This window comes from Bombina bombina, chromosome 2, assembly GCF_027579735.1.
Source record: "Bombina bombina isolate aBomBom1 chromosome 2, aBomBom1.pri, whole genome shotgun sequence".
Lineage (NCBI taxonomy): Eukaryota > Metazoa > Chordata > Amphibia > Anura > Bombinatoridae > Bombina > Bombina bombina.
The window spans coordinates 819645374-819671955 of NC_069500.1; the positions used below are offsets into that span (position 1 = coordinate 819645374).

Below are 26582 nucleotides of genomic sequence, written 5' to 3' on the forward strand. Positions count from 1 at the left end.
TATATTTCATGCCACCATTTCACCGCCAAATGCGATCAAATACAAAAAATCGTTCACTTTTTCACAAATTTTTTCACAAACTTTCGGTTTCTCACTGAAATTATTTATAAACAGCTTGTGCAATTATGGCATAAATGGTTGTAAATTCTTCTCTGGAATCCCCTTTGTTCAGAAATAGCAGACATATATGGCTTTGGCGTTGCTTTTTGTTAATTAGAAGGCCGCTAAATGCCACTGCGCACCACACGTGTATTATGCCCAGCAGTGAAGGGGTTAATTAGGGAGCATGTAGGGAGCTTTTTGGGGTAATTTTAGCTTTAGTGTAGTGTAGTAGACAACCCCAAGTATTGATCTAGGCCCATTTTGGTATAATTCATGCCACCATTTCACCGCCAAATGCGATCAAATAAAAAAAACTCTCTTTTTTCACAAACTTTAGGTTTCTCACTGAAATTATTTACAAACAGCTTGTGCAATTATGGCACAAATGGTTGTAAATGCTTCTCTGGGATCCCCTTTGTTCAGAAATAGCAGACATATATGGCTTTGGCGTTGCTTTTTGGTAATTAGAAGGCCGCTAAATGCCGCTGCGCATCACACGTGTATTATGGCTAGCAGTGAAGGGGTTAATTAGGTAGCTTGTAGGGAGCTTGCAGGGTTAATTTTAGCTTTAGTGTAGAGATCAGCCTCCCACCTGAAACATCAGACCCCCTGATCCCTCCCAAACAACTCTCTTCCCTCCCCCACCCTACAATTGTCCCCGCCATCTTAAGTACTGGCAGAAACTCTGCCAGTACTAAAATAAAAGGTATATTTGGGCTTTTTTGTGTGTTTTTTTTTTTAAGCATATTTACATATGCTGCTGTGTAGGATCCCCCACCAAACAGCTCTCTAACCCTCCCCCTCTGCCTTAATGGGCGCCATCTTGGGTACTGGCTAGTACCCAGTTTAGAAAAAAAAAATTGTTTTTTTAAAAAAATTCCATTCTGTAGTGTAGCTCCCCTCCAGGATCCCTTAAATTTTTTTTAGATTTTTAAAATCCCCCCCCCCCCCTTTTCTCCCTCTTATTTAGATAAACATTTTCTGTAGTGTAGCGGTTCCCCCCCGCTCCCCCCCCCCCCCATGCACACACCCGCCCCCCGTGCGCACGCCCCCACCCCCTCCACATTACAGGGCCCATCGATGGCTGCCCACCCACCAACGATACCGGCCATCGATGTCCAGTGCAGAGTGGGCAACAGAGTGGCTCTCTCTGCATCGGATGGCCATGCAGGGTTATTGCAGGATGCCTCCATATCGAGGCATCGCTGCAATAACCGGAAAGCAGCTGGAAGCGAGCAGGATCGCTTCCAGCTGCTTTCCAGACTGAGGACGTGCAGGGTACGTCCTTGGTCGTTAACTGACATTTTTTTAGAGGACGTACCCTGCACGTCCTCGGTCGTTAAGGGGTTAAAAAGATAGATAATCCCTTTATTTGCCATTCCCAAGTTTTGCATAACCAACACGGTTACAGAAATATATTTTTAACCTCTGTAATTACCTTGTATCTAAGCTTCTGCTGACTGCCTCCTTATCTTAGATCTTTTGACAGACTTGCATTTTCAGGCAATTAGTTATGACTCTTAAAGAACTCCAGGTGCGTGAGCACAATGTTATTTATATGAAGCACATTAATTAACGCCCTTTAGCTGTGATAAACTGTCAAATGCATTCAGATAAGAGGGGGCCTTCAATGGCTTAGAAATTAGCATATGAGCCTACCTAGGTTTAGATTTCAACTAAGAATAACAAGAGAGCCAAGCAACTTTTTTGATAAAAGTAAATTAGAAAGTTGTTAAAAATGACGTGCCACATCTGAATCACAAAGTTTAATTTGGACTTTACTATCCCTTGCAGAGATCTAGTGGCTGCATTGACTACAAATAGGGCTGCATCTAAGATATAGAATCAAAAATATATATTTGCATTTTAAGTATAAGTGAATTAATTCCATGAACAGCTGGGAGAGGGGGCGCACAGAAAATAACGTGAACAATGATGTATATAAGAGAATAAAAGGAAACAACTCATAAAAGATCTATACAACTGTTCCTGTCTATGACAATACAATTGTGTAATGATTGTCCCAAGGTAGGGCCAGTGCTATGCACTATCCACAATATGTAGAAACCTTCACAGGATCATGGTGGCTGCTTTCCTCCTCACAGATGATTCCGGACAGAACTATGAAGTAAAGCACAAAATAGAGGGGCACCTCATGTGTAGATGAGCCAAAAGAGTGAAGTGTGTGTAAAAACCATAGCCAAAAGGGTACTTGCATTTGGCAATAGCACCCTAATGTGCTGGTAGTAGCAGGCTGATATCTCGGGGTGTATCAGCTCACCCGCTCTCCTGGTATTACGGTACCGACTGGATCCCAGGCAGGATACAAGGCTCACATCAGTGTGGCACTCCAATAGGAAGACAATAAGGTGCTAGCACTATGCTCAAGTTTAAAAATGGTTTCTCAAAAGCAGTGAGTTAAAATAGGTGTCCATGTTTTAACTCACTGCTTTTGTTTTTAATGTGTTGTTTGTAATAAACCATTTTTAAACTTGAGCATAGTGCTAGCACCTTTGTCTTCCTATTGGAGTGCCACACTTATGTGAGCCTTGTATCCTGCCTGGGATCCAGTCGGTACCGTACATTGATGTATTCTTCTTCAGTTCAGTCACTGCTGCTAATCTTTATATTTTTGATCACCTACAATTTAACGTTTAATGCAATAAATATTTCTGTCTTGATTTTCTTTTTAGTACTGAAGAAACGTCTGGTGAAATTGGTTGTAAATTTTCTCTTTTACTTCCGCACTGATGAGGAGGAGGTAAGGAAGTCAATTAATCTTTTGTTGCTGTTTATATTGGACAAGTTTGTATATAAATCTATCACAAATTCCATTAAATAAAATCCTGCAAACCGTATAAAAACGTATTCTGTTAATTACATTTTGTACATAATTAACTTTTTCAGCAAGATCATCACATGCAATTAGTGGTTTATGTCTCTTTCCACATAGAATGTCACATCCATCTTTTTTACTTATAAGTCCTCCCTAGAACTGTTGCAGAGAGAACAGACATCCTTTTCTTGCTCTCTATACACAAAAGCATACTTAAAGTGAATGTAAATTTTGATGCTAAAGTGCCCTGTTTTTAAAACTTTGATTAAAAACAGGGGCACTTTAATTCATAAAAATTTACATTTCACTCCTGTTGTGACAAAAAACTTACCTTTTAAACTTCACAGCAGCTCCAGATTTCTCCGGTCTCACAAGCCATTTCTGATGTCAGAAATGATTGATAGGTCATTCTCCAATCACAGCTTTCCCCCCGGGGGAAGCCGATGCCTCATTTTAGACCCAGGAAGAGGCTTTGAAACAGGTGGAGGAAGCTGGAGCTGCTGTGAAGATTAAAAGGTAAGTTTTTTTTCACAACAGGAGTGAAATGAAAATTTTTATGAATTAAAGTGCCCCTGTTTTTAATCGAAGTTTTAAAAACCGGGCACTTTAGCATCAAAATTTACATTCACTTTAAAGGGACAGTCAACACCAGAATGTTTGTTGTTTAAAGAGATAGATAATCCCTTTATTACCCATTACAAAGTTTTGCATAACTACACAGTTATATTAATAGACGTTTAACCTTTGTGATTACCTTCTATCTAAGCCTCTGCAAACTGCCCCCTTATTTCATTTCTTTTTACAGACTTCCATTTTAGCCAATCGTGCTCACTCCTAGGTAACTTCATGTTCGTGAGCTCAATGTGATCTATATAAAACACATGAACTAACTCCTTATAGTGGTGAAAAACTGTCAAAATGCATTCAGATTAGAGGCGGCCTTCAAAGTCTTAAGAAATTAGCATATGAACCTCCTAACTTTAACTTTCAACTAAGCATACCAAGAGAACAAAGCAAAATTGGTGATCAAAGTAAATTGGAAAGTTGTTTAAAATGACACGCCCTATCTGAATCATGGGAGTTTTATTTAGACTACATGACTGTCTCTTTAAAGGGACATTATACACTAGATTTTTCTTTGCATAAATGTTTTGTAGATGATCCATTTATATAGCCCATACAGGTGTTTTTTTAAAAACAAAAAGTATAGTTTTTGTTTATTTTTAAATAACATTGCGCCAATTTTCAGACTACTAACCAAGCCCCAAAGTTTTAGGAGAATACTGATGTATACCTAATCCAGCTTTCTCCTGTTTGTGTAAAGGGTCTTTTCATATGCAGAGTAAGGGGGAGGGGTCTGCTTTTTTGCTATAGAACCACTTGCAATGGGTGTTCCAGCTAACCTTTTAAACAATGCTAAACTGGGAGCTTCTAAGTAAGTTTTTAAACTATTTGTTTTATACTGGATTTGTATATCAGTATCTGCATATTATTCTTTATAGTAGTGTCTATTACAAGCATTTATTTGAAAATTGGTGTATACTGTCCCTTTAACTTATCTCTGTGTGTATACACAAAAGCTAATACTAAGAGCAATTGTAATTTTAACATATTAGTGTATATCTCTCCCACTCCCACCCCCACTGGGAGTGTGATTTGTTCTTTTGCCTTCTTGTTTACCTTCATTACAAAAATGTACAATATAGGAGTGGGCACATCAGGCAAAAAAAAGTTATTTCAAATGACAAAAAAATAGAAAAACGAACAGTTTGTAGACAATTACACCTCAGATGGTAAAAGGGATCATTGGGATTTTTGCATTTGCATATTATATGGGAGAAAATTTGACAGTACACTGTCCCTTTATGTGCTATAATAGCAGGGATAAATATCCCACTCACAAAGTAATATGTTATATTTTGCAGAAAGGAATGAAACAAAACAACTTAAAAAACATTCTTTACCCGCCATGTAGGGGGTGAGAGGGGGTTGGTCAAAAGAGATACAAGGTAAAAAGCTAACAAACAAATTTTGATCAGTGCATGGGCTTTTTTTACTCCTCAGGCAATAAGAATCCCTTAAAGGGACAGTATACACCAGTTTTAATATAACTGCATGTAATAGACACTACTATAAAGAATAATATGTACAGATACTGATATAAAAATCCAGTATAAAACTGTTTAAAAACTTACTTAGAAGCTCTCAATTTAGCTCTGTTTAAAAGGTAGCTGGAACACCCACTGAAAGTGGTTGTATAGCAAAAAACAGCAGACACCCCCCCTCCCCTTTACTCAGCATATGAAAAGACCCTTTACACAAACAGGAGCAAGCTGGAGTAGGTATACATCAGTAGACTTCTAAAACTTTGGGGCTTGGTTAGGAGTCTGAAAATCAGCGCAATGTTATTACAAAATAAGCAAATCTATACATAAAAAAAAAAAAAAAAAGAAGCTGTATAGGCTATATACATGGATCATCTACAAAACATTTATGCAAAGAAAATCCAGTGTATAATTTCCCTTTTAAGTAGCATATAAACCATTATTAAAACACTTTCTACTGCACATTCTAACGCTTCTGTATAACTTCTTCTATTCCTCCATATCACATCTCTTAAAGTGAATGTCAATTTTGATGCTAAAGTGCCCGGTTTTTAAAAATTTGATTAAAAACAGGGGCACTTTAATTCATCAAAATTTACATTTTACTGCTGTTGAGGAAAACAAACTTACCTTTTAATCTTCACAGCAGCTCCAGCTTCCTCTGGTCGTTGCAAGCCATTTCTGACGTCAGAAATGATGTATAGTTCATCCTCCAATCACGGCTTCCCCCCCGGTGGAATCCGTGTCTGATTCATAAATGTTTTGTAGATGATCCATTTATATAGCCCATTGGAGGAAGCCGGATTCCTCATTTTAGACAGAGGAAGAGGCTTTGCAACGGGCGGAGGAAGCTGGAGCTGCTGTGAAGATTTAAAGGTAAGTTTTTTTTGTTTTTTTTCCCTCAACAGGAGTGAAATGTAAATTTTGATGAATTAAAGTGCCCCTGTTTTTAATCGAATTTTTAAAAACCGGGCACTTTAGCATCAAAATTGACATTCACTTTAACACCTACAATCATTGTTGGATTAGTAGAAAGATTCCCTAATAAATTCCCACGGGTTTCAGTATCATTTGTATGCCGATGACACTCAAATCTACATCTCTGCTTCAGACCTATCTCCTTCCTTGCTAACCCGTGTCACTAACTGTCTTTCTCACATCTCTTCTTGGATGTCCTCTCACTACCTTAAGCTAAATCTTTCCAAAACTCAGCTCCTTATTTTCCCCCCTTCTAAAATGTCCACCCCCATCTCTCTATAACTGTCGACAACTCCATCATTACCCCTACCCCACATGCCCGATGTCTTGGGGTCACACTTGACTCAGATCTTTCTTTCACTTCTCACATTCAGGCCTTGGCTAAATCCTGCCGCTTCCACCATAAAAACATATCTCTAAAATTAGACATTTCCTTACACAAGACACAACTAAGATTTTAATCCACTCTCTCATCCTTTCCCGCCTTGACTACTGCAACTCCATCCTCTCTGGTCTCCCTAGCTGCCGTCTAGCTCCTTTACAATCCATAATGAATACCTCTGCCAGGCTCATCTTCCTTACATGTTACTTTTCATCTGCTGCACCTCTCTGCCAATCCCTTCACTGGCTTCCTCTTGCCTCCAGTAATAAACACAAAATTCTGACTCTGACATACAAAGCCCTCAACTGCACTGCTCCCCTCTATATCTCAGACCTTGTGTCAAGATACTCTCCCTCCCATCGTCTTCGCTCTGCTCACAACCTCCTACTCTCCTCCTCTCTGGTTACCTCCTCACATTTCCATTTACAAGACTTCTCCAGACTGGCTCCCATCTTGTGAAACTCTCTGCCTCGCTCCACAAGATTCTGCCCTAGTTTTGAAAGCTTCAAGCAATTGCTAAATAAAGACTCTTCTGTTCAGGGATGCATACAATCTACACTAACTTTTCCTTATACCAGTTCCTCTCCTCCATTGCTATCCGCCATGAACCCCCTTAGAATGTAAGCCTAAGAGCCCAACTGCTTGCAGATCACCTTCACAAGAGCTGACTATATCAGTGCGACTCTAGGCAGGGCCCTCTACCCATTTGATCCCTATAATTGCTACCTTGTATTCCGCCTATGTTTATAGCGCTGCAGAATCTGTTGGCGCTCCTACAAATAACCAATAATGATAATACACAACAAATATAATTCAAATTTAAAGGGACAATAATTTTAAACAACTTTCCAATTTACTTATATCACCAATTTTGCTTTGCTGTCTTGATATTTTTAGTTGAAAGCTAAACCTAGGATGTTCATATGCTAATTTCTTAGACCTTGAAGACTGCCTCTAATCTGAATGCATTTTGACCACTAGAGGGCATTAGTTAATGTGTTTTATATAGATAACATTGAGCTCATGCATGTGAAGTTACCCTGGAGATAGCACTGATTGACTAAAATGCAAGTCTGTCAAAATAACTGAAATAAGGGTGAAGTTTGCAGAGGCTTAGATACAAGGTAATCACAGAGATAAAGTGTATTTCTATAACAGTGTTGGTTATGCGAAACTGGGGAATGGGTAATAAAGGGATTATCTATCTTTTTAAACAACAAAAATTCTGGTGTTGACTGTCCCTTTTAAACAGCCTTTTCAAAATTTGCTAATGGAAAAATAAAATTAAATAAATGTAGATGGGGCATTTCCATATGGGTGATAGAAAATTTTGAAGCACGGTGTCCATTCAATTCACCCTTTAGTTTTTATGAGGTTTATATTAAAGGGATACTCAAGTTAAAATTAAACTTTCATGATTCATATAGAGCAGGCAATTTTAAACAACTTATTTACAACAATTTACTCCCATTAACAAAATGTGCACAGTATTTTTACATTTACACTTTTTGAGTCACCAACTGCTACTGCGCATGTGCAAGAATATACGTATATGCATTTGATTCACTGATGGCTGTCACATGATACAGTAGGAGTGGAAATAGACATAACTTTGAAATGTGATGGAAAAACAAATCTACTACTCCTCCCCAAGGCAGAACATACAGTTATCTAAGATGTCATCGCAGAAAATGCAGCATGTCTGCAGAAAGAATGGGACACATGCAGGAACTGTCAGCGATTTAACTTTGCAGCACTGCTCCACATTAGGCTGTTCTTTTCAAACAGCTGTGCTCTGGCTGCATTGTGTATGTTTTTCTTAACACAGTGCATTCAGAGCAAAGTGCTGTTTGAAGTGAACAGTCAAATATGCAGTAGAGCTGCAAAGCAGCAGTGTATTGATTGTTAACTGGCTCTCAGGGATTTTTCCAAACCCGCCCCCCTAGCAGTCTGCAAAGCTGTTTTTTTAATGTAAGACGTTAGTATGAGCAATGCACCGTTTTTAATACTACACTTCTATGTTAGACAAAGAGAAAAAGAAACCAATTTATTCAAGAGACATTTTACAATTTTTTTTTGTCTGCAGCTAATTTGCAATGCAATTTTCAACTACTGCACTATATTATAAAACTTTAAAAATGGCTTTATTCTCCAGTTAACCAACACATTGCTATCATACTGGTGCTTTAGTGTAACTGCCTAATTTAAAAAAAAAAAAAAAATATTTAAAAATAACCCGCAGAAACATTTTTACCAAAAAAATCTCATCGCAGAAAGTGAAAAAAAGTTCTGCCTCTGGGATACTCCTTTGAAGTTCAGAATAAGTGCTTACATTGTCAGTAGATTATGCAAATCTACTGTATTCACTGGTCCTTTAAAATAAGAAATGTAGAAAATTAGATGGCAACCACAACTATTTAAGCTAGGTAAAGCAAATGATGGGTATTCACAAACTATAAAGCAGAAAGAAAAAAAACATTAATAAAAACCTCCAAAGAGTATATGTAAAAAAAAAAAAAGTTCCATTAAAGTATATCTGAATTTAGATAACTGGAATGACAGGATGCTTCTCTGGTCTGGTCAAGCAACACTAGTTATCAATACAAATCACTATTGTATGTATGTATGTATATGTGTGTGTGTGTATATATATATATATATATATATATATATATACAGGGAGTGCAGAATTATTAGGCAAATGAGTATTTTGACCACATCATCCTCTTTATGCATGTTGTCTTACTCCAAGCTGTATAGGCTCGAAAGCCTACTACCAATTAAGCATATTAGGTAATGTGCATCTCTGTAATGAGAAGGGGTGTGGTCTAATGACATCAACACCCTATATCAGGTGTGCATAATTATTAGGCAACTTCCTTTCCTTTGGCAAAATGGGTCAAAAGAAGGACTTGACAGGCTCAGAAAAGTCAAAAATAGTGAGATATCTTGCAGAGGGATGCAGCACTCTTAAAATTGCAAAGCTTCTGAAGCGTGATCATCGAACAATCAAGCATTCATTCAAAATAGTCAACAGGGTCGCAAGAAGCGTGTGGAAAAACCAAGGCGCAAAAACATAATTTATGTAAGAACTTACCTGATAAATTCATTTCTTTCATATTAACAAGAGTCCATGAGCTAGTGACGTATGGGATATACATTCCTACCAGCAGGGGCAAAGTTTCCCAAACCTTAAAATGCCTATAAATACACCCCTCACCACACCCACAAATCAGTTTAACGAATAGCCAAGAAATGGGGTGATAAGAAAAAAAGTGCGAAGCATATAAAATAAGGAATTGGAATAATTGTGCTTTATACAAAAAAATCATAACCACCACAAAAAAGGGTGGGCCTCATGGACTCTTGTTAATATGAAAGAAATGAATTTATCAGGTAAGTTCTTACATAAATTATGTTTTCTTTCATGTAATTAACAAGAGTCCATGAGCTAGTGACGTATGGGATAATGACTACCCAAGATGTGGATCTTTCCACACAAGAGTCACTAGAGAGGGAGGGATAAAATAAAGACAGCCAATTCCTGCTGAAAATAATCCACACCCAAAATAAAGTTTAACAAAAAACATAAGCAGAAGATTCAAACTGAAACCGCTGCCTGAAGAACTTTTCTACCAAAAACTGCTTCAGAAGAAGAAAATACATCAAAATGGTAGAATTTAGTAAAAGTATGCAAAGAGGACCAAGTTGCTGCTTTGCAGATCTGGTCAACTGAAGCTTCATTCCTAAATGCCCAGGAAGTAGATACTGACCTAGTAGAATGAGCTGTAATTCTCTGAGGCGGAATTTTACCCGACTCAACATAGGCAAGATGAATTAAAGATTTCAACCAAGATGCCAAAGAAATGGCAGAAGCTTTCTGGCCTTTCCTAGAACCGGAAAAGATAACAAATAGACTAGAAGTCTTACGGAAAGATTTCGTAGCTTCAACATAATATTTCAAAGCTCTAACAACATCCAAAGAATGCAACGATTTCTCCTTAGAATTCTTAGGATTAGGACATAATGAAGGAACCACAATTTCTCTACTAATGTTGTTAGAATTCACAACTTTAGGTAAAAATTCAAAAGAAGTTCGCAACACCGCCTTATCCTGATGAAAAATCAGAAAAGGAGACTCACAAGAAAGAGCAGATAATTCAGAAACTCTTCTAGCAGAAGAGATGGCCAAAAGGAACAAAACTTTCCAAGAAAGTAATTTAATGTCCAATGAATGCATAGGTTCAAACGGAGGAGCTTGAAGAGCCCCTAGAACCAAATTCAAACTCCAAGGAGGAGAAATTGACTTAATGACAGGTTTTATACGAACCAAAGCTTGTACAAAACAATGAATATCAGGAAGAATAGCAATCTTTCTGTGAAAAAGAACAGAAAGAGCGGAGATTTGTCCTTTCAAAGAACTTGCGGACAAACCCTTATCTAAACCATCCTGAAGAAACTGTAAAATTCTCGGTATTCTAAAAGAATGCCAAGAAAAATGATGAGAAAGACACCAAGAAATATAAGTCTTCCAGACTCTATAATATATCTCTCGAGATACAGATTTACGAGCCTGTAACATAGTATTAATCACGGAGTCAGAGAAACCTCTTTGACCAAGAATCAAGCGTTCAATCTCCATACCTTTTAAATTTAAGGATTTCAGATCCGGATGGAAAAAAGGACCTTGCGACAGAAGGTCTGGTCTTAACGGAAGAGTCCATGGTTGGCAAGATGCCATCCGGACAAGATCCGCATACCAAAACCTGTGAGGCCATGCCGGAGCTATTAGCAGAACAAACAAGCATTCCCTCAGAATCTTGGAGATTACTCTTGGAAGAAGAACTAGAGGCGGAAAGATATAGGCAGGATGATACTTCCAAGGAAGTGATAATGCATCCACTGCCTCCGCCTGAGGATCCCGGGATCTGGACAGATACCTGGGAAGTTTCTTGTTTAGATGAGAGGCCATCAGATCTATCTCTGGGAGCCCCCACATTTGAACAATCTGAAGAAATACCTCTGGGTGAAGAGACCATTCGCCCGGATGCAACGTTTGGCGACTGAGATAATCCGCTTCCCAATTGTCTACACCTGGGATATGAACCGCAGAGATTAGACAGGAGCTGGATTCCGCCCAAACCAAAATTCGAGATACTTCTTTCATAGCCAGAGGACTGTGAGTCCCTCCTTGATGATTGATGTATGCCACAGTTGTGACATTGTCTGTCTGAAAACAAATGAATGATTCTCTCTTCAGAAGAGGCCAAAACTGAAGAGCTCTGAAAATTGCACGGAGTTCCAAGATATTGATCGGTAATCTCACCTCCTGAGATTCCCAAACTCCTTGTGCCGTCAGAGATCCCCACACAGCTCCCCAACCTGTGAGACTTGCATCTGTTGAAATTACAGTACAGGTCGGAAGAACAAAAGAAGCCCCCTGAATTAAACGAAGGTGATCTGTCCACCACGTTAGAGAGTGTCGAACAATCGGTTTTAAAGATATTAATTGATATATCTTCGTGTAATCCCTGCACCATTGGTTCAGCATACAGAGCTGAAGAGGTCGCATGTGAAAACGAGCAAAGGGGATCGCGTCCGATGCAGCAGTCATAAGACCTAGAATTTCCATGCATAAGGCTACCGAAGGGAATGATTGAGACTGAAGGTTTCGACAAGCTGTAATCAATTTTAGACGTCTCTTGTCTGTTAAAGACAGAGTCATGGACACTGAATCTATCTGGAAACCCAGAAAGGTTACCCTTGTTTGAGGAATCAAAGAACTTTTTGGTAAATTGATCCTCCAACCATAATCTTGAAGAAACAACACAAGTCGATTCGTATGAGACTCTGCTAAATGTAAAGACTGAGCAAGTACCAAGATATCGTCCAAATAAGGAAATACCACAATACCCTGTTCTCTGAATACAGACAGAAGGGCACCGAGAATCTTTGTGAAAATTCTTGGAGCTGTAGCAAGGCCAAACGGTAGAGCCACAAATTGGTAATGCTTGTCTAGAAAAGAGAATCTCAGGAACTGATAATGATCTGGATGAATCGGAATATGCAGATATGCATCCTGTAAATCTATTGTGGACATATAATTCCCTTGCTGAACAAAAGGCAATATAGTCCTTACAGTTACCATCTTGAACGTTGGTATCCTTACATAACGATTCAATAATTTTAGATCCAGAACTGGTCTGAAGGAATTCTCCTTCTTTGGTACAATGAAGAGATTTGAATAAAACCCCATCCCCTGTTCCAGAACTGGAACTGGCATAATTACTCCAGCCAACTCTAGATCTGAAACACAATTCAGAAATGCTTGAGCTTTCACTGGATTTACTGGGACACGGGAAAGAAAAAATCTCTTTGCAGGAGGTCTCATCTTGAAACCAATTCTGTACCCTTCTGAAACAATGTTCTGAATCCAAAGATTGTGAACAGAATTGATCCAAATTTCTTTGAAAAAACGTAACCTGCCCCCTACCAGCTGAACTGGAATGAGGGCCGTACCTTCATGTGAACTTAGAAGCAGGCTTTGCCTTTCTAGCAGGCTTGGATTTATTCCAGACTGGAGATGGTTTCCAAACTGAAACTGCTCCTGAGGACGAAGGATCAGGCTTTTGTTCTTTGTTGAAACGAAAGGAACGAAAACGATTGTTAGCCCTGTTTTTACCTTTAGATTTTTTATCCTGTGGTAAAAAAGTTCCTTTCCCACCAGTAACAGTTGAAATAATAGAATCCAACTGAGAACCAAATAATTTATTTCCCTGGAAAGAAATGGAAAGTAGAGTTGATTTAGAAGCCATATCAGCATTCCAGGTCTTAAGCCATAAAGCTCTTCTGGCTAAGATAGCCAGAGACATAAACCTAACATCAACTCTAATAATATCAAAAATGGCATCACAGATAAAATTATTAGCATGCTGGAGAAGAATAATAATATCATGAGAATCACGATTTGTTACTTGTTGCGCTAGAGTTTCCAACCAAAAAGTTGAAGCTGCAGCAACATCAGCCAATGATATAGCAGGTCTAAGAAGATTACCTGAACATAGATAAGCTTTTCTTAGAAAAGATTCAATTTTTCTATCTAAAGGATCCTTAAACGAGGTACCATCTGACGTAGGAATGGTAGTACGTTTAGCAAGGGTAGAAATAGCCCCATCAACTTTAGGGATTTTGTCCCAAAATTCTAACCTGTCAGGCGGAACAGGATATAATTGCTTAAAACGTTTAGAAGGAGTAAATGAATTAACCAATTTATCCCATTCCTTGGAAATTACTGCAGAAATAGCATTAGGAACAGGAAAGACTTCTGGAATAACCGCAGGAGCTTTAAAAACCTTATCCAAACGTATAGAATTAGTATCAAGAGGACTAGAATCCTCTATTTCTAAAGCAATTAGTACTTCTTAAAGTAAAGAGCGAATAAATTCCATCTTAAATAAATATGAAGATTTATCAGCATCAATCTCTGAGATAGAATCCTCTGAACCAGAAGAGTCCAAAGAATCAGAATGATGGTGTTCATTTAAAAATTCATCTGTAGAGAGAGAAGATTTAAAAGACTTTTTACGTTTACTAGAAGGAGAAATAACAGACAAAGCCTTCTTTATGGATTCAGAAACAAAATCTCTTATGTTATCAGGAACATTCTGCACCTTAGATGTTGAGGGAACTGCAACAGGCAATGGTACATCACTAAAGGAAATATTATCTGCTTTAACAAGTTTGTCATGACAATTATTACAAACAACAGCTGGAGGAATAGCTACCAAAAGTTTACAGCAGATACACTTAGCTTTGGTAGATCCAGCAGGCAGTGGTTTTCCTGTAGTATCTTCTGGCTCAGATGCAACGTGAGACATCTTGCAATATGTAAGAGAAAAAACAACATATAAAGCAAAATAGATCAAATTCCTTATAAGACAGTTTCAGGAATGGGAAAAAATGCCAAATATCAAGCTTCTAGCAACCAGAAGCAAATGAAAAATGAGACTGAAATAATGTGGAGACAAAAGCGACGCCCATATTTTTTAGCGCCAAATAAGACGCCCACATTATTTGGCGCCTAAATGCTTTTGGCGCCAAAAATGACGCCACATCCGGAACGCCGACATTTTTGGCGCAAAATAACGTCAAAAAATGACGCAACTTCCGGCGACACGTATGACGCCGGAAACGGAAAAGAATTTTTGCGCCAAAAAAGTCCGCGCCAAGAATGACGCAATATAAAATGAAGCATTTTCAGCCCCCGCGAGCCTAACAGCCCACAGGGAAAAAAGTCAAATTTTTGAGGTAAGAAAAATATGATAATTCAATGCATAATCCCAAATATGAAACTGACTGTCTGAAAAATAAGGAAAGTTGAACATTCTGAGTCAAGGCAAATAAATGTTTGAATACATATATTTAGAACTTTATAAATAAAGTGCCCAACCATAGCTTAGAGTGTCACAGAAAATAAGACTTACTTACCCCAGGACACTCATCTACATGTTTGTAGAAAGCCAAACCAGTACTGAAACGAGAATCAGTAGAGGTAATGGTAAATATAAGAGTATATCGTCGATCTGAAAAGGGAGGTAAGAGATGAATCTCTACGACCGATAACAGAGAACCTTATGAAATAGACCCCGTAGAAGGAGATCACTGCATTCAATAGGCAATACTCTCTTCACATCCCTCTGACATTCACTGCACGCTGAGAGGAAAACCGGGCTCCAACTTGCTGCGGAGCGCATATCAACGTAGAATCTAGCACAAACTTACTTCACCACCTCCCTTGGAGGCAAAGTTTGTAAAACTGATTTGTGGGTGTGGTGAGGGGTGTATTTATAGGCATTTTAAGGTTTGGGAAACTTTGCCCCTCCTGGTAGGAATGTATATCCCATACGTCACTAGCTCATGGACTCTTGATTGGTAAAGGGCAGAGAGCTCCAGTCCGACTCAGACGCCAGCAAGGTGGAGGTGGAGTACTGGTTTGGGCTGGTATCATCAAAGATGAGCTTGTGGGGCCTTTTCGGGTTGAGGATGGAGTCAAGCTCAACTCCCAGTCCCACTGCCAGTTTCTGGAAGACACCTTCAAGCAGTGGTACAGGAAGAAGTCTGCATCCTTCAAGAAAAACATGATTTTCATGCAGGACAATGCTCCATCACACGCGTCCAAGTACTCCACAGCGTGGCTGGCAAGAAGGGGTATAAAAGAAGAAAATCTAATGACATGGCCTCCTTGTTCACCTGATCTGAACCCTATTGAGAACCTGTGGTCCATCATCAAATGTGAGATTTACAAGGAGGGAAAACAGTACACCTCTCTGAACAGTGTCTATTCAGCTTTGATATTAATTAGTTTTTTGGGTTCATTGAGAACATGGTTGTTGTTCAATAATAAAATTAATCCTCAAAAATACAACTTGCCTAATAATTCTGCACTCCATATATATATATATATATATATATATAGTGTGAGAGTGTGTTTGAGATGTTTTATGCACACATATTTATGGAATAAAGAGAAAACACATGTGTACAGCACTGTTAAGTAATATAAACACATGCTGTGGACACATGGTCTCCTAGATTGACAATCTACTGTATTAACTGCTTAGTCTTCCAATTCATGAATAACACAATTTATAATACTTATGATCCTAATTAAATAAAAGTTTTATATAAGCTGGGCAGTACATGTATGTGTTTGTATTATGCTTGAAGAACCTTTTTTCCCAAAAGAAGCCTCAGCTGAGGCAAAAGTATAAAATTTGTAAAATTTAGAAAAATTATGAATAGAGGACCAAGTGGCCGCCTTACAGATTTGCTCCACAGAAGCATCATTCTTGAAAGCCCATGAAGATGAAACGGCTCTAGTAGAATGAGCCATAGTTCTCTCAAGAGGCTGCTGTCCAGCTGTCTCTCTCATAAGCTAAACTCATAACACTTCTCAACCAGAGAGAAGGAGTGGTAGAAGTGGCCTTCTGACCCCTACGCTTACCAGAGAAAACAAACCGGGCAGAAGTCTGTTGAAAATCTTTAGTTGCTTGAAGGTAAAATTTAAGAGCACGCACAACATCCAAGTTATGCAAAAGACGTTCCTTCTAGGAAGAAGGGTTAGGGCAAGAAGAAGGAACAATTTCCTGATTATGTGATCCGACACTACCTTAGGGAGAAACCCCAGCTTAGTACGAAGGACCGTTTTATCGGCATGAAAAATAAGGTAAGGGGGAGAATTACACTGCAGAACCGAAAGTTCGGAAACTCTGAGAGCAGAAGAAATGGCAAGAAGAAACAAAACCTTCCAAGATAGTTATTTAATACTAACAGAATGCATCGGCTCAAACAGAGCCTGCTGCAACACTCTCAAGGTTTAGACTCCAAGAAGGAGCAACAGATTTAAACACAGGCCTGATTCTGACCAAGGCCTGAACATCTGGCAGAACTGCCAGATGTTAATGCAGAAGAATAGACAGAGCAGAAATCCGATCTTTTGAAGTACTGACTGACAAACCCATCTCCAGGCCCTCCTGAAGAAAAGCCAAAATTCAAGGAACTCTTACTTTGTTCCAAGAAGAACCTTTTGAATCACACCAATGAAGGTATTTACACCATACCCTATGGTAAATTCTGTGAGTAACTGGTTTACGAGCCTGAAGCATAGTATCTGACTTTCTTAGAGAAGCCGCGTCTTAGACGTTCAATCTCCAAACAGTCAGCTTCAGAGAAACCAGATTTGGATGAAGGGATCCTGAAGTAGAAGGTCCTTCTTGAAAGGTAACCACCATGGAGGAAGAGATGACATCGTCACCAGATCCTGCAAGGCCATTAGAATCACAGAAGCTCTCTCCTGTTTGATGCGAGCAATTACTCGTGGAAGCAACGCAAACTGAGCAAACAGGTATGCTAGATTGAAGCTCCAAGGAACTGCTAGAGCATCTACCAGAACGGCTTGAGGATCTCTTGACCTTGAACCATACTTTGGAGCTTGGCCTTTTGATGAGACGCCATCAGATCCAACTCCTGAATCCCCCAACTGAGAGTTATCATTGTGAAAACCTCTGGGTGGAGAGCCCACTCTCCGGGATGAAAAGTCTGCCTGCTTAGTTGTCCACCCCTGGTATGTGGATGTCAGAGAGATGGCAATCGTGAGACACCTCCTTCATTGCCAAGGAACTCAGAGTTCCTCCCTGGTGATTGATGTAGGCCACCGAGGTGATGTCCGACGGTTATCTGATAAATCGGACCAAAGCTAGATGAGGCCAAGCTATTAAAGCATATAAAATTGCTCTCAACTCCAAAATGTTTATTGGAAGAGACGACTCCTCTGGAGTCCACAGACCCGGTTTCTTTAAGAAACCCCAAACTGCTCCCCAGCCTAACAGGCTGGCGTCCATAGTCACAATCACCCAGGAAGGTCTCAGGAAGCATGTTCCCCCGAGACAGATGGTCCTGTGAAACTCACCATGAGAGTGAGACACTTGTTGGGGAATCCAAATTTATCTACTGCGAGAGATCTGAGTGGTCCCCGTTGTATTGACCGAGCATGCATAGCTGCAGAGGTCTCAGATGAAACCGAGCAAAAGGAATGATGTCCATGGAGGTAACCATCAGTCCAATTACCTCCATGCATTGATCCACAGATGGATGAATAGCAGACTGGAGAGACAGGCAAGAAACATGAAGCTTGAATTTTCTAACATCCGTCAGAAAAATCTTCATGGACAGGGAATCTGATTGTTCCCAAGAAACAAACCCTTGTATCTGGAACAAGGGAACTCTTTCCCAGATTCACTTTCCACCCGTGGGAACGTAGAATAGACAACAACATCTCGGTATGAGATCTTGCTAGTTGAAAAGATGGTGCTTGATCTATAATGTTGTCTAGATAAGGCGCTATAGTAATACCCTGGGACCTCACCACTGCCAGAAGAGCCCCCAGAAGTTTTGTAAAAATTCTGGGAGCTGTAGCAAGACTAAAAGGAAGAGCAACAAACTGGAAATTTGTCCTGGAAGGCAAACCTTGGATACTGCTAATGATCCCTGTGAATAGGAACATGAAGATACGTGTCCTTCAGATCTATGGTCGTCATGAACTGAACCTTTTGGACCAAAGGAAGAATAGAACAGATGGTCTCCATCTTGATGGACGGAACCCTGCGGAATTGATTGAGACACTTTAGGCCCAGAATGGGACAAAAAGTGCCCTCCTTCTTGGTAACTACAAATAGATTTGAGGAACTGGAACAATCACTCCCAGGGATGATAGGTCCTTTACGCAATTTAAGAAGGTCTCTCTCTTTATCTGGTTCTCAGAAACCCTTGACAGGTGGAACCTGCCCCTGGGAGGACAAGATTTGAATCCTATTCTGTAACCGTGGGATACTATATGTATGACCCAAGAATCTGGAACATCGCATATCCAAGCCTGCTGAAAAAAAGAAAGTCTGCCCCCCCCACTTGATCCACTACAGAATCGGGGGCAGCCCCTTCATGTTTATTTAGAATCAACGGAAGGCTTCTTAGCTTGCTTCCCTCTATTCCAAGGCCTGGCTGACTAGACCTCCAAGAAGACTTGGATTGATCTGACTTGGAATAGGAAGAGTTCTGTCCCTTACAAAAGGAACGGAAATTAGAATTCTGACGACCCTTATGTCTATTCTTTTTATCCTGATGTAGGAAAGAACCCTTTCCACCTGTAATGTCAGAAATAATTTCTGCCAGACCTGGTCCAAACAAGGTTTTACCCTTATAAGGCAGAGATAAAAGGTTAAATTTGGATGTAACATCTGCAGACCAAGATTGTAACCAGAGAGCTCTGCGAGCTAAAACAGTAAAACCGGAAATCAAATCACACAGCTTAAGAACTTGCATGTTGGCATCACAAATACAGGTATATGCTATCTTGAGAGCCTTGATCCTGTCCCCTCCTATAGTAATCTCTTCTAGGATAAGATTAGATAAATCATTGCACCAATAAGATGCTGCCCTCGCAAGTGTAGCAATACTAGCAACAGGTTGCCACTGTAATCCCTGATGAATGTACATGTTCTTCAAAAAGCCTCAAGCTTCTTATCAATGGGATCCTTTAAAGAACAACTATATTCAATAGGAATAGTTCTCTTAGCCAGAGTAGAGATAGCTCCCTCTACCTTGGTCGCTACAAGTCACGAATAGAGTCAACAGGAAACCTCTTTTTAAAAACAGGGGACGGGGAAAAAGGAATCCCTGGTTTATCCCATTCCTGAGTTATAATATCTGCCATATGGTCTGGAACTGGAAATACTTCCACATACCCTATTAAGCTTACTTGACCTCTTGGATTCTCCACAACAGATGCGTCCGATTCTTCCAAAGTAGCAAGAACCTCCATCAAAAGAACTCAAAGGTTTTCTAACTAAAATCTGAAATTAATCTCCTCTGAATCTGCAGAATTTTTCACTACAGTATCAGAATCTGACAATTCCCCCTCAGAAGCCACTGAAGAATCATCCTCATCAGATAATTGAGACAAACTGACTAACACAGCCTTAGTGGAGTCAGCCTTACTAACATCAATATCTTTAGATTTCCTCTTACGCTTACCAGAAACCTTTAGAAAAGCTGATGAAACAGCAGAAGTAATCTGCGCAGCGAAATCGCCTGGTAAAAAAAAAACCCAGGAGGTTGAGAGGAACCGCAGGGCACTGCATGTGAAGCTTGGGAAGCTTTAGGGGAAAGCTGAGGTGTAGCTAGGATAACACTATCCTGAGAGACAGGAGGCTCAGGAAGAGACATCTTATATTTAAACTTTAGTTTTATTTAGACATGAAGAGCGAAACTGTACAGGAGGAATCATCTTAGCCTCCAAACACAATAAGCATTTTTCAAATAAATCAACTTCAGTATTAGTGTCCATAATTGGGTATCAGTTCCTAACAATTAACACAAAAATTTAAATGCCAAATTAAGTTTATTTATAAGAAGCAATAAAACATAAATAAGCACCTAAAACCCTCAGCACTGCTGAGGTCTTACCCCTCCAGAAGTTGCTATCCCACTAGCTCAGAAAACCGGATACACCGGTAGCAAAAAAAACACCTCCTTGTTACCGGAACAGCCCAAATCCACTTGCCACTGTAGATAGAGAAAACTGCAGCCTCTACACTCGCCGCAGGAAACTCCCGATCTGAACAGAGGAGCAGTCACGTGAAAGCAATAAAAGTAAACTTCTTTTTTTTTTAATTGTGCTAAACAAAAACGTTGCGAAAACCACACCAGCATAGCAAAAGTGATTTGGCCAATACACTGAGCTGAAAAAGCGATTGCAACAAGTAAGAAATAAAACAAACACCTGTCAAACACTTTATATACTCTCCATCTCTGAGCCCCCAATAAAAAAGGTGCCTCTTTTCACATAAAAGCAGTGCCCCTAAAACAGATTTGAATACTTTCTGAAAAATACGTGTAATTTTAAGCAACTTTCTAATTTACTCCTATTGTCAAATTTTCTTCATTCTCTTGGTATCTTTATTTGAAAAGCAAGAATGTAAGTTTAGATGCTGGCCCATTTTTGGTGAACAACCTGGTTTGTTCTTGCTGATTGGTGGATAAATTCACCCACCAATAAACAAGTGCTGTCCATGGTCTGAACCAAAAATTGGCTGGCTCCTTAGCATAGATGCCTTCTTTTTCAAATAAAGAAAGCAAGAGAATGAAGAAAAATTGATAAAAAGAGTAAATTAGAAAGTTGCTTAAAATTTCATGCTCTATCTGAATAAAGAAAAAAATTGCGTTCAGTGTCCCTTTAAGTCCCAGTGAGATGATAGCTTCCTTCCATAGAAAGTAAAGCTCTCTGGGATAGACAATCTCACAGAGGTGAGTTAAGAACACCTGCCCCTAGAGGCAGAACTTTTTTTCACTTTCTGTGATGACATTTTTCTTAGTCAAAAATTTTCTGTAGGTCATTTTGAAATTAAATACAATTTTAAAGTAGGCAGTTATACTAAAGCACCTGCACAATTGCAATATATTGATTAACTGGAAAATAAAGCAATTTTTAAGGTTTTATATATTTTATTGTAGCAGTTAAAAAGAGGCAGTAATCAATCAATGTGCTGCTGATTTGCAGTGCTACCCCATATTTGACTGTTCTCTTCAAACAGTGCTTAGCTGTGGCTGCACTGTGTTAAGGAAAATGTACAGTGCAGCCAGAGCAAAGCAAAAGAGCCAACTGTTCCTTCATGTGTCCCATTCTTTCTGCAGACATGTTGCATTTTTTTACATGACATCTCAGATCACAGCATGTTCTGCCTTGGGGCACCTGCCACTAATATAAAAATTCTGTTTGAGGCATATACAAATTAAACTGATTTTTTTTTTCACTGCAGTTTAACTTGTATTTGTTAAAGGGGCAGTAAAGTCAAAATTAAACTTTAATGATTTAGATAGATATTTTTTTTTTTATCTTTATTTTGAAAACGTAATTTGATAAAAGAAAAAAACAAAATTTATGCTTACCTGATAAATTACTTTCTTTTACGATATGACGAGTCCACGGATTTCATCCTTACTTGTGGGATATTAATCTCCTGAATCCTTAGTTGCCTGTAAGTAAAACTTTAAGGCACGGACCACGTCCAAGTTATGTAACAGACGCTCCTTCTTAGAAGGATTAGGACACAAGGAAGGAACAACAATTTCCTGATTAATATTCTTATTCGAAACAACCTTAGGAAGGAACCCAGGTTTGGTACGTAAAAACCACCTTATCAGAATGAAATATGAGAAAAGGCGAATCACACTGTAATGCTGAAAGCTCAGAAACTCTTCGAGCAGAAGAAATAGCAACGAAAAACAACTTTCCAAGATAATAGTTTAATATCTATGGAATGCATAGGTTCAAACGGAACCCCTTGCAGAACTCGAAGAACTAAATTCAAACTCCAGGGAGGAGTAATAGGTCTAAATACAGGCTTAATTCTAGATAGAGCCTGACAAAAAGACTGAACATCTGATACATTTTCCAAACGTTTGTGAAACAGAATTGACAAAGCTGAAATTTGTCCCTTTAAAGAACTTGCTGCTAACCCTTTCTCCAATCCTTCTTGGAGAAAAGACAAAATCCTAGGAATCCTAACTTTACTCCATGAGTAACCCTTGGATTCACACCAAAAAGATATTTACGCCATATCTTATGATAGATTTTTCTAGTGACAGGCTTTCTAGCCTTTTTCAAAGTATTGATAACTGAATCAGAGAATCCTCGCTTTGATAAAATCAAGCGTTCAATCTCCACGCAGTGAGTTGCAGAGAAATTAGATTTGGATGTTGGAAAGGACCTTGAATGAGAAGGTCCTGTCTCAACGGAAGTCTCCACGGTGGCAGAGAGGACATGTCCACTAGATCCGCATACCAAATCCTGCATGGCCACGCAGGCGCTATCAGGATCACTGAAGCTCTCTCCTGTTTGATTCGAGCAATCACGCGTGGAAAGAGAGGAAACGGCGGAAACACATAAGCTAGGCTGAACAACCAAGGTACTGCCAAGGCATCTATCAGTTCGGCCTGAGGATCCCTTGACCGGGATCCGTATCTTGGAAGCATGGCATTCTGACGAGATGCCATCAAATCCAGTTCCGGTCTGCCCCATCTGAGAATCAATGAGGCAAATACCTCCGGGTGAAGTTCCCACTCCCTCGGATGAAAAGTCTATCGACTTAGAAAATCTGCTTCCCAGTTCTCTACCCCTGGGATGTAGATCGCTGACAGATGACAAGAGTGGGCCTCTGCCCAACTGATTATCTTGGATACTTTTATCATCGCTAAGGAACTCCTTGTTCCCCCCAGATGATTGACATATTGACATATGTTGTCCGACTGGAATATGATGAATTTGGCCGAAGCCAACTGAGGCCACGCCTGGAGCGCATTGAATATTGCTCTCAGTTCCAGAATATTGATTGGAAGTAGAGACTCCACCTGAGTCCAAACACCCTGAGCCTTCAGGGAGTTCCAAACTGCACCCCAGCCCAGAAGGCTGGCATCTGTTGTCCCTATCACCCACGAGGGTCTGCGGAAACAAGTCCCCTGGGACAGATGATCTGGCGACAACCACCAAAGAAGAGAGTTTCTGGTCTCTTGATCCAGAATTATCTTTGGAGATAAATCCCCATAATCCCCATTCCACTGACCGAGCATGCACAGTTGCAGTGGTCTGAGATGAAAGCGAGCAAACGGAACAATGTCCATTGCTGCTATCATTAATCCGATTACCTCCATACACTGAGCCACTGATGGCCGAGGAATGGACAGAAGTGCTCGGCAAGTATTCAAAATCTTTGATTTTCTGACCTCCGTCAGAAATACTTTCATGGCTACCGAGTCTATCAGAGTTCCCAGAAAAGGAATCCTTGTCTGTGGAACAAGTGAACTCTTCTCTATGTTCACCTTCCAGCCGTGAGTTCTCAGAAAAGACAACACTGTGTCCGTGTGAGATTTTGTCAGATGATATGTTGACGCCTGAATCAGAATATCGTCCAGATAAGGCGCCACCGATATCTCTTGCGGTCTGAGAACCGCCAAAAGAGACCCTAGAACCTTTGTGAAGATTCTGGGTGCTGTGGCCAACCCGAAAGGAAGAGCCACAAACTGATAATGTTTGTCCAAGAAGGCAAACCTTAGAAACCGATGATGATCTTTGTGGATTGGAATATGAAGGTAAGCATCCTTCAAATCCACGGTAGTCATATATTGACCCTCCTGGATCATGGGCAAAATCATTCGAATTGTCTCCATCTTGAATGAAGGAACTCTTAGAAATTTGTTTAGACACTTGAGGTCCAAAATGGGTCTGAACATTCCCTCTTTTTTGGGGACCACAAATAGGTTTGAGTAAAACCCCTGTCCCTGTTCCAATTTTGGAACAGGACAGATTACTCCCATAGTAAAAAGGTCTGTTACACAGCGTAAGAACGCCTCTCTCTTTATCTGGTTTGCAGATAACTTTGAAAGATGAAATCTCCCTCTTGGGAGAAAATCCTTGAATTCCAATTGATAACCGTGGGTCACTATTTCTAGTGCCCAGGAATACTGAACATCACTTGCCCAAGCCTGAGCAAAGAAAGTCTGCCCCCTACTAGATCTGGTCCCGGATCGGGGGCCACCCCTTCATGCTGCTTTGTGGAAGAAGATGAAGCGGGGGGTCCTCCTTTAAAGTTCCAAAAGGAACGAAAATTATTCTGTTTACCCCTCATTTTAACCGACCTATCCTGAGGTAGGGCATGGCCCTTACCTCCTGTAATATCAGAAATTATCTCCTTCAATTCTGGCCCAAAAAGGGTCTTACCTTTAAAGGGAATAGCTAAAAGCTTATGTTTTGGTGACCCATCAGCAGACCAAGATTTGAGCCACAATGCTCTACGTGCTAAAACAGCAAATCCTGCATTTTTTGCCACTAATTTAGCAATTTGAAAAGCGGCATCAGTAATAAAAGAATTATCTAGCTTAAGAGCCTTAATTCTATCTATAATGTCATCTAATGGAGTCTCAACATTAAGAGGCTCTTCTAGAGCCTCAAACCAAAAAGCTGCTGCAGTAGTTACTGGAACAATGCAAGCCGTAGGTTGTAAAAGAAATTCCTGATTAACAAATAATTTCTTTAGTAGACCCTCTAATTTCTTATCCGTAGGATCCTTGAAAGCGCAACTATCCTCAATGGGTATAGTAGTACGCTTAGCTAGGGAAGATATAGCTCCCTCTACCTTAGGGACCGCTTGCCATGAGTCCCGAATGGTATCTGATATAGGAAACATTTTCTTAAAATTAGGAGAGGGAGAAAACGGTATACCTGGTCTATCCCATTCCTTACTAATAATTTCCGAAATTCTCTTAGGAACCGGAAAAACATCAGTGTAAGTAGGAACTTCCAAATATTTATCAATTTTACACAATTTCTCTGGAGGAATCACAGTAGGATCACAATCATCCAGAGTCGCTAAAACCTCCCTCTTTTACATTAATACTTGACCTACTACGTTTACCCTGCAACACTGGTAATTTAGACAATACCTCTGTAAGGGGAGTTGACATAACTGCAGCCATCTCCTGCAGAGTAAAGGAATTAGACGCACTAGAAGTACTAGGCGTCGCTTGTGTGGGCATAAAAGGTTGTGACACTTGGGGAGAATTGGATGGCATATCCTGATTCTCTTCAGACTGAGAATCATCCCTAGGCACACTTACTTAATTTAAAATATGCTTTTTACATTGTAAAGCCCTTTCAGTACAAAAGTTACACAATGTTAGAGGGGGTTGCACAATAGCTTCTAAACACATAGAACAATGAGAAACCTCAATGTCAGACATGTTGAACAGACTAGTAATACCACAAAAGTTGTTTAAACACTTATTTATAGCATAAAATAAACATTAGAAAAAACATGTACTGTGCATTTAAGAAAAGAAAAAGTGAACAATTTTTCCGAAATGCACAAAAAACGTTTAATTATTCCCAAATTTAACCTAATATCGTTGGTTAATCAAAAAATTACTGCACCCAGAAACAAGGGCAGAAATAAGGCTTTAGAAGTATTTATATCAACATGTAGTCAAAAGATCTGCTGGGGCGCCTACCTGCCCCCAGGGTACTTCAAATCAAGTTTCCAACCCTTCAGACCAGCTACACAGTCCAGAAGCCACCAAGTTACTGTTTGCTGCTGCTAAGCCTGTAGAAATTGCGCCAAAATAGGCCCCGCCCCTTAAGGTCAAAAGTTGGAGTAGACCCAAACAACACCGCATGGAAATGCAGTTTTGCACTAAAGTAAAAATACACACACAATATAACCCTCAAGCATAAAACCAATAAGTTTTAAGTGCCAAAAATAAAAAAACATAAAACATTGTTTTTTATATTGTCTCCCATGTCACATAATGCCCAAATATCAACTAATGATAAATATAAAATAGGGAGGATAAATATAAAATAGGGACTCCAGTAACACCCCTCTTATTAAAATAGGTTTTACTGCTTACCCCATTCCCATACAGGGAAATAATGCCAGCCAGTTCTGATACACCAAGTCTCCTCAGAAAAAAAGGCTGCACATACCTTAATGCTGCTTGTAGCATGAAACCGGTCTCCACACTGAAGATGTTCATGGTTACCTTCAGAAGTCTTGTGGGAACCAGCGTGGATCTT

At 39.7% G+C, this 26582-nt stretch overlaps 1 protein-coding gene across 1 annotated transcript in view; it reads left to right on the forward strand.

Moving 5' to 3' along the window:
- Positions 1 to 26582, forward strand: part of PLEKHJ1 (pleckstrin homology domain containing J1) — a 37929-nt gene that overhangs the window by 2470 nt on the left and 8877 nt on the right. Inside the window, exon 3 of the mRNA XM_053703076.1 lies at positions 2796 to 2863. Within this exon, the coding sequence (XP_053559051.1) occupies positions 2796 to 2863 (68 nt within the window). The remainder of the gene's footprint in view (positions 1 to 2795; positions 2864 to 26582) is intronic.